This window comes from Diorhabda sublineata, chromosome 1 (genome assembly GCF_026230105.1).
Source record: "Diorhabda sublineata isolate icDioSubl1.1 chromosome 1, icDioSubl1.1, whole genome shotgun sequence".
Taxonomy (NCBI): Eukaryota; Metazoa; Arthropoda; class Insecta; order Coleoptera; family Chrysomelidae; genus Diorhabda; species Diorhabda sublineata.
The window spans coordinates 3358957-3371240 of record NC_079474.1 but is presented as its reverse complement, the minus strand read 5'-3'; the positions used below and the strand labels follow the sequence as shown (position 1 = coordinate 3371240).

The 12284-nt window shown below is 34.5% G+C and overlaps 1 protein-coding gene across 1 annotated transcript in view; it reads left to right on the top strand.

The window, feature by feature from the left end:
* Positions 1 to 11851, top strand: part of LOC130451332 (tumor necrosis factor receptor superfamily member wengen) — a 57671-nt gene extending 45820 nt beyond the window's left edge. Inside the window, exons 3-4 of the mRNA XM_056790290.1 lie at positions 3766 to 3918; positions 8568 to 11851. Of these exons, the coding sequence (XP_056646268.1) occupies positions 3766 to 3918; positions 8568 to 8647 (233 nt within the window). The 3' untranslated portion in view covers positions 8648 to 11851. The remainder of the gene's footprint in view (positions 1 to 3765; positions 3919 to 8567) is intronic.
* The last annotated feature ends 433 nt before the right edge of the window (positions 11852 to 12284 follow it).

Here is a 12284-nt window from a genome sequence, read left to right as displayed (position 1 = left end):
AACCGCAGAATTATCATAGATATTTGTTTAATCAAATCAGTATAGTTATGGTAGTCATAGTACCGGGAGTGAAGTGACAAAAATCGCCGTAACCTAGTACAGCCGCGCGCTGTTTCCAAAAGGTTTATATCTATGAAGAAACTGGTTAAATTGGTTACTCTGGTTAATTCGTTTTGTATAGTACATTGCTGTGAATAAGATATGTTGGATTAAATATTAGTTAACCAACTAGAATTCTCAACGTACCATACGATTCCGTTTACTGCTCATAAGTTTCCGCCATCATTGGTGTGGATCTAAATTCCAGAGATCTTCTAGCCGCCATTGCTCCAACAGGACTCATTTTGGTATTTGTAGATGTAGATACATTCGATAGAATTCTCCTGGTTATGAGTACGAGCACGAGTAGTTTTGATTATCTCAACTCTTGAAAACTGTTCCCTGTAATCGGTTTTCTACTTTCTTTTCCAGTATTTTCCAATATTTTAGCGAGTCTGACAACTATGTCATTTCCCTCATTGGACAGCTCAGCTTGTCCAGGTACTCCTAAACCAGTTTGGATTGTATGACATTGGAGCTTAGAGCTCTAATACGCTACCTAACAAAATGATGATCTCTTTGTGATAATTTTCGGTATATTTTGAGGCATATCCCAGATTTGATCATTCTTTGAGATCAGCCCAACGACAGTCCCAACGCAGCGATCGTGCCGTAGGATGAATTGTTCCTGAGCAAACTGGTCCACGGAATCCTCTACCCCCAAAGCAACTCTTGCAATTAATGTCGAAGCCCTGACATGTGCTATTGACAAGGCTTGGCTCATAAACCGCAACAACCGATATGCGGAGAAAAAAAAAGGAAGGAACCTGGATCGTATGGTTTCCTCTACTTCCACCCAGGGCTTCCTACCCGGAAGTTTAGGTGAAGCTTGTTAAGATTGTACTCGCAGTTTGGCCCGAAATCTGAGAGACGATCGTCGAATCAGCAGATAGATTTTTTGTATTTTTGTATTTAGTGGTAGCTCTACAGAGATCGGCATAAGTTCGGCAACGCTGTTGAAGAACGTTAAAAAAAAAATGTTCGTGGTTCAGTCAATTGTGGCTGTGTCGTGATAACACGTGTTTCATCGAGTAGACGCGGTTTTTCCGAACTCGCAGCTACCAAATCGTTCAACAGCGCGGAAGTCGTACCAGAAATTTTTAAAAACGGGCTCTGTTGACGACGCGGCGCGTTCTGGATGACCGGTATCGGTTGCAATTGACGAAAATATGGAAATAGTGGCGTTGGCGTTAGTTGAGCAGTCGAACCAATTGAACCTGGGGTGTGTGTGTGTTTTTTGAGGGTCACGTGACCGGCCAAAGTTATCTGGAAATTCTCGAAGATTTAAGTGGGCAAATAGACAACTAACCAACACTCGTGAACACCCGTCATTTCATGCAGGATGTTAATTTGAAAGATGAGGATGAATTAGTAGTCATATGATGTGACACCATGTGATTCCTTCCTTTGGGACCTTCTCAAATACCGTTTTTTTTGCAAGAGGACCGCGCACTCTTCTCGACCTACGAACTGCGATTGAAGAAAAATTTGAAAGTCTTCGCGGACATCTTGTGATTTGCTTCGACGGAACTGCTTTGATCGAGACGGACATGAATTTGAACACTTTTACCAATTCTTTGTTGTATGTTAACATTCGTGGTAATTAATCACTTGAAAAGGCCAAGAAAGACAAGAAAATATCCTAGTCATTATTATTTTGGTTCGTACAATAATATTATTTCAACTGGCGGTATAATTTTTTTGACACACTGTAAATACATTCAAATTCTTTCGAAATCTTTTCAGTCTATCGAAAATAAACAATTTTTATGATTTGATATATCGTTTCCTTTTTAAAACATGGCAAGTTTTTATTTTGGACATTAAATATATAAAAATTCGATACCTGTCTGGATATTTTCGATTAAAAAAAAAATAAACAGCGTTCGAAAAGGTGAACTTGGATAGTTTTGGCGTCGAATATAGTTTATTTTTTCAACGCGCTACCAGGTGCAATATCTACGGCCGTTAAATATTTTAATTTTAAGTTCGATTGAAGCAGAAACAGATGCTGATAAATAATTTCATTTCCAAAACAGTGGCGTAACAAAAAAATCGTAAAATTCGATGAAATATAGAATAAAACCCGAATGAGTTTAATTTGGTTTTCTACGATTCATATTGTAAAGAATGTTTAAGAAGATGAAGGTTTAAGGCGACGAAAAAAGGACGAAACTACAAAGGAGACAAGGATAAAAAGTATACTATAAAAATGTGAAATATACGTGGGTGGTTCGATAAATTCGTTAATTTTTGTATAAACACAAGTTTTTGGAATAGTGTTTTTTTCCTAATACTCTTAAAAAGGCACAAATATTTATAAAGAAGAGATATTTACCCCCGGTATTTCTGAAGAAGATCAGAAAGTCAAAATGTACGTCATGCTAGAAAGAGAAAGACTCGACTGAACGTTCCTTCTACTGGTGTACAGGCGGGAAGACGTACCTCTAAGACAATCATCAGAAAAATTATCGAAGAAAAGAAAATATGAAGCGATGTAGGCAGCAGAAGATCAGAAAACTTCGTAGCGCGACACATAGATGCCGGTACTAGTTTTTGAGTTAAAACATTTTGATTGCAGCCACCAGCGACTTTTTCCTGTTCTCAACTTCAATAGGATGAACGTTGTGCATGAATCTTACTACTAACTTTCGGCTCGCGTAGTGTATACAATTTTTTCTTCGTACCTCGGTCGAAAGTACTTTGTTAATTTTACTTTTTTCAAGTTTAAATGTTGCCAAGTATGTTTTTGATGCCTGCCCCTGGTACTAATGACGAAATAACGTACTGTCGACCGAGGTATGAAGAAAAATCATACACATTTCAACTTTCGTCCTTTGTAGTGCAATATACGCGTGTCCGGTGGCAGAATTAGGATTTGAATTTCGAATTTCTCGTGTGCAATTGCTCGTCGAAGATTTTGTCCACGTTACAATATTCGAGGGTGGAGAGTGAAGATTTGATTCGATCGTGGGTGCGAAGATTCCGAGGAACAAGTGCAGCGGAAAACAACCCAACCGGACATCAAGAACGAATGACAACATTGAGTGCGTCGCTGTAATCCGCGTCAGTCCGTTCGTAAGGGAGCGGCTGTCCCGGGGCTTCCAAAAACTATAGTGAACGAAATATTGAAGAAGGATCTTAAATTTCATCCATTTAAAATTCAAATTGTGCAAGCGCTTAAGCCTAATGCGTAACAATATGCGTAAAAATTTCTGTGAGACATTGTTGGAGCGATTTCGCACACTATCTTTTGGAGTGATGAATGGAAGTGCAAAATTGCCACTTCACAGTCCCAAAGCGACCCTATTTATTTGAAAATATGGTTCCAGTAGGATGGCGCTACGGCACACACTGCTAGGGAGACCACGGCGCTGCTTCGCGATTTCTTCCCTAGCAAAGCGATATGGGTGACATCCCATTGACACCCAGATCCCGGATCTTACCCCCACGGACTTTTTTCTGTGGGGTATCTCAAAAGTAAAGTGTACGAAGCAAGTCAATGGCATGTCGGCGGCACTTCTCCAGAGAGTGGCAAGAAATACCGAAGCCTCAGGTTACAAGAATATTATTATGTTATGTAGATTTTAAATCGTAATTTTACCACATTTTTCGATACGAAACTATCTCTAACTACCTCTATTTACGTTATTCGTTTATTTCCAGATGTGGAAGAACTTTCTGCAAGACTTAGTCTAATGGCAGCTGCGGGCAGCGAAAATCAGCTTCTGAAAGAGGCGGGTATAACTTCTACGAGTTCACAAGATGTCGCTAATTACCTGGATAGCAAATGTGTATATTTGGAACAATTACTTAGCGGTAAGTATTTTATAGTTACTTTTGAACACTATAATATGTCGATATTTGTTCCATAAAATGACTGATTATTTTTTTTTTTTTAATAATACCATCTATCGTCGATATTTTATCGATTTTACCTAATTGAAAGCAATAAAAATAAGGTTAATTTTCCTTAGTAATAACCCAAGGACATTGGTAATTGTTCCAATAAATTTTGGAACAGATTTCGAAAGCTTGTTGCTTGGAAACTATAAGCAACAAGCTTGAGAAAGTTTTGAGAATTTATCAATGTTCGAGTGATAGAAAATTTGCTAATTAGAGAAAAATACAGAGCAGAAACAATTTATTTAACAGTGCAATTAGCAAAAGGACAATGAGAAAAGTTAAGTGAAGATCCAGACTAATGGAGATGTATTTCCAATACGCATGCTGTTAATAATTTGATTATGATGTTCTTCATCTATATTCAAGTAGGATTGGCATTGTTCCGAACCAATTTGTTAAAAACTCCTGCTTTTGTACACCAATTTTGGCCATTCGATTAACCGCGGGCCCCCTTTTGATATAAGGGGTTTTCCAATAAAGACTTTTTTTCAAAATAAAATAAAATAAAAGCCATTTGAGATATTTCAAAAACTTTATTATCGGGTTGAAGTACATTCAAATGGAACTCGTCTCCGTCCATATGCCCACCGCGGGCACGTTTGCAGCGGTTGATTCGTTGGATCCAATTTTCCATGATTCGGCCACACATTTCGGCCGAAATGGCTGCTATTTCGCGTTCGACGTCTTCGACTTATTAGCATAGTTCAATGACTTGACGTAGCTCCAAAGAAAAGAATCTAGAAGCGGCCAATCCACTGGTCCACGAGGTAACACGCCCATCAAACTTGTTCTTCAATAAATCGATTGTAACGTGTGCTGTGTGGCTCGTGGCGCCGTCCTGTTGAATCCACATGCTGTCCAAGTCCATATATTCCAATTCGGGCCAAAAATCATCGATAATCGTGGCGCGATAACGATAACCATTCACAGTAACGTCGTCGACGATAAAATATGGCACTACGACGCCGCCGGTATGCAAACCGCACCAAACAATTGTCTTTTATAGATGAAGTGGATTTTCACTCGCCCAATCCCATTGAACCAGAAATGAGCTTCGTCTCTGAAGATGATTTTGCGATGAAATTCGTCATCTTGGCGCATCTTTTCCAGAGCCCAATCGGGGAACGTACGTCGCTTCGAATGGTCCATCGATTTCAATTTTTGAGAGAACCTGATCTTGTATTGGTGTAAAGTAAGATCCTTACGCATCGATTTGTATGTAGACTCAAACTTTTCCACTAAACTTTCCACTGTCTGTCTACTAGGTCGAGAATAACGACCGAAAAACGGAGTTAACGCTCTTAAAGTAGCCGCCACAGACTCCGAATGTCTGTAGTAAATTTTTAAGGTTATGTCTACTGAATAAACTGACAGTGACAGTTCGATGTTAAGTGAAAAGGTGCGTTCACAAACTAAATTCGAAATTGACAAGTCCCTATTGAAAATTTAAATAATCCGACAGGACAAATCTTGCTGTCTTGGTTTCCTCTTAAAGCTTTCGGTAAATGGTTAAATCCCACTAGATTTGTTACAGAACCATCGTTGTTTGATTAGATACGAAAAAAAAGTTATTGATACTTTCTATCATTGTAAATATTGCTGTTGTTTCATCAAGACAACGCACCAGCTCACACATCAACAAAATTAATGAATTGAAGTTTGAATTGCTACCTCATGCCCCCTGTTCGTCAGATTTAGCCCTCTCGGATTATTTTCCATTTCCAGACTTAAAAAAATGGCTCGGTGGTCAAAGATTCTCCATCAAGTTTGAGCTGGTATCATTAACAATAAAATTATTGACCCTTATACTTCTTGGTGCCTACATTACAAAGACTTTTTCCTGATGTTAATCACCCGATTGAGATAGATCCATTTACTACCGACAAGACGGAGCTCCAACGCATTCTGCACGTACAGTTAGAAATTATTTAAACGAGGTTTTCCCCAATTGGTGGGATTAAAGACGTGGAACGATCGAATGGCCGGCTAAATCCCCCGATTTGACTCCTCTCGATTAATTCTTATGGGGTTATTTGAAATTTAAAGTATATTTTAATAGACCAGACAATATAGCTGATTTAAAAGTTATTATAACGGAAGAAATTAACAAAGTTAACCTCTGGGGTTTTAAAAATTCATTTTTTCAGTTATGATCACACCAAATTTAAAAAAAAAACTTAATATTGCGAACAAAAGACTAAAATCCCTTTCCAACAAGGTGATATACACGACCCCCTTTCCTGTTTAAAATTTTCGTGGAGGTGCTTATAATTCAGAGGGGATGCTCGAGGGGGATAATATTTTCATACTGTAAATTGACAATTCAAGAATAAAAATCGACCTGTTTCAGTTTTTTTCACATAGGCATTGTATTAACCTCGTACATTAAATATTGTTATAAATTATCAGTTGTTACGAGGTTCGTAGAAAAATGTTAGGGTAAAATATCAATTTTTCTAAATGTTCTCATCAAATTTAGTAATCGATACACGTTGGGCGAAAAGAATTAATATTATTGAGAGGAAGTTTTGTTTTATCGAAAATTTTTGCTCCAGTTGAAATTCGATGAAATCAATTAATTTGAAATCATCTGATTGAAGACAACCAATCAGTACATTATATTGAAAACACTTTATCACGTTGCCATGGATACATATCGATTTACGAGGATGGTCCCAGAAGCATCTGGCACGACAAAGGAAACAATAAAATTTTTGGAAAAAAATATATTTAATTTTTTATGGACCGTATTGTATATTCATTAGATAGAGCTTGCGGGTGACAAAATTTCCATTATAAACTTAAACGTATGAGGTAATTTTGACATATGACATATAACCTAACTTCTAATCCGATATACGAGGTCTGACTATTAAATAACGAGACAGACAGCTCGAATTTCTCGTTAAATTGAAAAAAACTCCGACTGAGTATTCCAAATTGTTGAAAGAGGTCTATTGGGACAATTCTCTGTCTCGTGCGCGTGTTTTTGAGCGGTGTAAGCGCTTTAGTGATGACAGATCGTCGAATGAGCATCCGGATAATTGCCGAGGATGTAAACGCCGATAAAGAAACGGTTAGAAAAATTTTACTCGAGGAATTACACATGACAAAAGTCTGTGCGATGTAAATGCCAAAAAATCTGACTCTGGACCAAAAGCTCTTGCGTCAGATTTCCTTGAAAGGTTAGAAAAAGACCTGCTTTGAAAATGATCCGATTCGAGTCGATGGAGGCGGTAAAGCAGAGCTCCTGAAGGCCCTCGCCAAAGAAGACTTCCAGAACTTCGTAACCAGTCTCGTTATTTCGATAATCGACTTGTATCGAAAATTCCGTTCGTAAATAATTTCAAGAATCTCCTCCGATTTACTGTAGTAGTAAATAAAAACTTTCATGTCTCGAAATAGGTATTAGTTAATTCAATATTCGACTTGAAACTAAAATACATTTTTATTTTATGCGTACCGATGTATAAGACATCCTGTGGATGATATATGATCGAGAACATTCTCCGAATATATTTGGATGCGGTTAAACTAGATTAAACCGATTTTTTCAAAGGAAAAAATAATTACGTGATGTGATGTAATTCCGGGTCTAGTCGGCATATTTGACAGGAAGTTTCAAAATATACCTACCTACCGACTTAAATAAGTTTGAATGAGTTATTTTGATGTTGACGAGACGAGGCTTGGATTTCCTGTATCAAAACTTAATTTCTAGAATCATTTAACTTGAAATAGAAAATGATTTCTCGATTTCAATAAATGATTTTCGATATTTCAGTTAGTTGTTTATATGACGTAAGATATATCAGGTGAAAAATTCACGCTATTATAAATTAAATCTGGATTTACGTAAATAAATTATTTGCTGTCCGAATAAAACTCTAAAAGTGAGTTCTAGAAAGTTTCCATTTCTCTTTCTCTCTCTCTCTCTTTAATAATAATTCTATATTCACAGGGCTACGATATTTCTAGAGTTTTATATGGCAACACTGGTTGTCAATGTCAAATAATATATTGAAAAATGTCAGTCGAAATGTCATAAAAATAAAAAGATCATAGACATATGTTATATTGATCATTATACATATGGATTATTTCGGATAATAGAATAATGAAAAACTACGTTATATAAAGAAGTTTTCGAAAAATCGTTATAATTCGGCAACTCTGTTGAAGAAGATTAAAACGAAACATGTTCGTGCTTCAGTCAATTGTGTCTGTGTCGTGATAACACGTGCTCGTCGAGTAGACGCTTTCTCAGATTGAATAACCGATACAAGTTCACGTTTCTTGAAAGACTTTTTTTTATTACGTCATATTTGCGTCGAATTTCAATAACAATTTCCAATTTAGTAGCTACAATATCGTTCAAGTACCAGAAATTGTTAAAAACGGGCTCTGTTGTCGACGCGCCTCGTTCTGGTCCGTAAAGGGTATCGAACTTCGCTGGAAAAATTGCATTTTCTTTGTTGGGTCAGGACCATTTTAGTAATATACCATTTTCAATCCTTGTAACTATACAAAGTTGTTACTAAATCGCAATTTTTCATTTTCAGAACGCAAGGAAGGGGATAAAGTAGGGACCATACCAAGAGGAAACGTGTATATAGAAGAAAGCAACTCCAAAGGACAATAAATAGAAATTATACTAGTTGTCATAGTATCTATCTCATTGTAGCTATATGTGTATATAATTGTTATAGATTTATTTTTGTTTATGTTTATTGCTAATTTTTATATAAAAAAATCTGTCTACACAAAACTAGCAATGTACAGACATCACATAGACAAAATTTTATACAATTCGATTGCCCGAATAAGAAAAAAAATTAAAGTACGTCCTTTGATTCTGTGATCTTCCTTTTGTACTTCCATACAAACCTGGAGCATCATTTAAGACAGCTTTATGGAGTTAAATGTGCTACAGCTCTTTATAAGGACCTGGAGCATCATTTCAGGACAACTTGATGAAGGAAAATTCTCTGATTTCAAAGTCAGTTAATCCCAATACTTGGATACAAGTGCCCGCTGACAATGGAATACAGAAATTATGTGTTCTGATCAACCTTCTCCTTGACAGGAATCCTTTTTAGTTAAATATTTACTTCTTCATTCTCCTGTAAACCAGATTACAACTTTGTGTTCTTTGTCTAGTTTAATCATGTTTCTAGATTAACTATGACTTGATTATTTGGGATTTGATCCCTTTAATTCATTCAATTGTTAGGAATTTTGCTTAAAAGGTATTAGAATGAGTTCCAATTCAAGTTAATACTTCCAACGTTAGAATTTTTGCTTGAAAAGTGCTAGAGTGGGTTCCAATTCACATATATTCTTCCAATTGTTAGGAATTTTACTTGAAATGTGCTAGAAATAGTTCCAATTAACTTCCATTCTTCCATTTGTTGGGAATTTTGCTTGAAAGGTGCTAAAATGGGTTGCAACTGATCGGATTGTTTCTGTTTGGGCCCCAAATAAACCTTTGCCTATTTCTGATTGAGCAGGGTGCGTCGTCTTTCCTATTTTTTCCAAAAAATTACCTGTTTTTTGTAAATCATATACCAAGAATTCTAGAAAGGGCACTTTACTTCCTGTTCTCCTTTTCCTAAATACACTTTTGACTATCCTGACTATATAAGTCTTCTAAGATACTTTCAGATAGAGTAAAGTTAGGATAACGTCCTTTGCTACCGTTGAACAAGTCTTCATGGTCTCTAATATGCTCTAATACATGCATTTTGCTTAGTTGACTGTTGCTTGAGTTTTTTCGTCCAGATAATTGCTCTATAGGCATTATAGACCTTAAAATCATAGTGTACTACTAGCACAATAAACAGGGGCTACATCCTCACTTTTTATACACCATTAGATTGTATCAAGCAATAAGAGCAAATAATTTAAACTGAGAGAAAATGGAAATGAACGTCCCGACATTTAAAAACATTATTCAAACAAATTTTGATGTTAGTCAAGTTTTGGGTCGACAGATTTTTAATCTGTGCTATTACTTATATTAAGTAATCATATTAATCATGTGTACAATGAGAAAATAGAAAAAATAATTAAAAAATCAGTAATTTAGAGAAGAATTAGAAATTGACCCACCTAACGCAGCTCATTTCATTGGAATTCTTTTCTAGAATCAATCAATGTGGTTGTACTACCAATTTCCTTTAATAGGAAATGTATTTTTTGCTTAGTACGCAAACAAAACCTCAAATATGTCAACATTTTCTGCCAATTGATCTCATATCACCTTCAAAGTTAGAAAAACAAAATATCTAGTAATTTACCTTATTGCCCCTTGTTTTTCTTATTTTTCAAAAAATCCTTTTGTTTTTTTAAACTTCTTTACCTACCTGTCGTTTTTATTTAATTTTTTACCCTTTCACCCCATTGTTTTTCATATTCTCTCAACCACTTTGATTATTTATGATTCAATACTTTTTATACTTTTTTCTTTCTCATTCTATTATTTCTCTATATTGAAGAAAACAGTTATAAACATAAAGTTATATTATTTTCTCATTGCACCTCGTAATATACCTAATACATCTGAATAAAAGTTAACTGCACAATTTAGTTACATGATACAGTTACTAAAAAGTTATTGAACCCCATAATTTTTTTTGTTGTTGAATCTTTGATTTTGTAAATAAGCAAAATATCAGATAATTTCATGCCCAAAAAGTTGCCAAATTTTCTATTTGAAATATTAAGATTACCTTATTAAAATTAGTAGAATCTACTTCTGTACATCTCACTTCCGAATCTCTAACCTTCAGGTACCCTCTAAGTATTTACTACATTAAGTTAATATTGATGGATCATTCTTTGTCTATTATTTAATCCCATATTTGTCTCTTGTAACAGCAGATATAACTTTGAAGAATTTGATATTTCTAATATTATATTTCACAAAAACATGAAATTATTTTTTTTAATTGTTAACTACTGATAAATATGTATTACGTTTTTTTAAATATTTGTAAACACGTTTAATAAACAATGTCATGTCATAATACAAAAACGTCACTAAAATACTTAAATGACATTATAGGAGCGTTCGGTATTATAGACAAAATAGCACACTTTTGAATATGGGATATGTTCAGCAGTAACTTTTATTAAATAACCAAACGCAGTTCTATCATTTATCATCACTAAAGGTGCAGTGTTAAAATTAATGGTAAAATATTATAATATATTTACCTCGTAGTTCATTGCACTTTTCAAAACAATAGTAAACATCTGATAATCTAGTATAATGCCATAATACCCGATATAACAAGCTAAACCCTTAGTTTAACTGTATTAATTTAAGATGACGTTCCAGGCAAAATTGTACCACGTGACCTCATTTAATGCTTTAAGACAGCGTCGAGCGTCAACATGAAATTGCACCTTAATATTATTTTGAAATATAATTTATTTAAAATTAATGAATTCCACAAACGGAACGTGACTCGTTAAATATATATTTTTTTTCTAATTACAGCTAATGTAGTGGAAATTTTCAATATTCTTCGAAAATAAACTTAATCTGTTCAATGTTTCAAATTTAATTGAAGATCCTAGAAATGGAACATCAACATCGACTTTAATTTTCATTTAGTTGATCTAAATAATGTACCAGATGTTTTTTGCAAACTCGAAAAAAAGATTGTTTAAATTTTCCAAATGTATTTTTAACAATTTTCACTGCTGGATTTGTTTACACTGTTCATAGGTATTAACTTTTTTTTTTATATATTAGTGTCGTTTTGTAGATAATTGAATATGTATTTATTAAAAAAAATATATGTACATTATTGCCAAATAAAGATTTATTTATTTTAAATTTTGTGCTTTTATTTAAAGTAGAAACGTTACTAATACGTCAGCACAATATTCATATTAATCGAATCAAAATGTCTATCAAGTCAATAGAAATAATCGTTATGACTAATATTCCAAAGGTCGGACTTTTACGAATTGTTATAAAGAAGAAATTTATTTTTTAAATTGTTTGTATTTTATTTATATGGTTAACATAGACATATTCACCAAAACTATTTTGATAAAAATATCGATATACTGGGTGAATAAGTTACAATATACAAAATTAATATTAGCTATTAGTGAAAAGCTGATTTTTTGCAAAATGACATTTATATAGTTCAAAAAAGTGACGTAAAATTTAGTCTATCAACTGAGTGTGGACTATAAATATTAAATAGAAGATTCCTAGACAGCTTGAACCACATTACCATCATGAGGGAAACGGATAAATG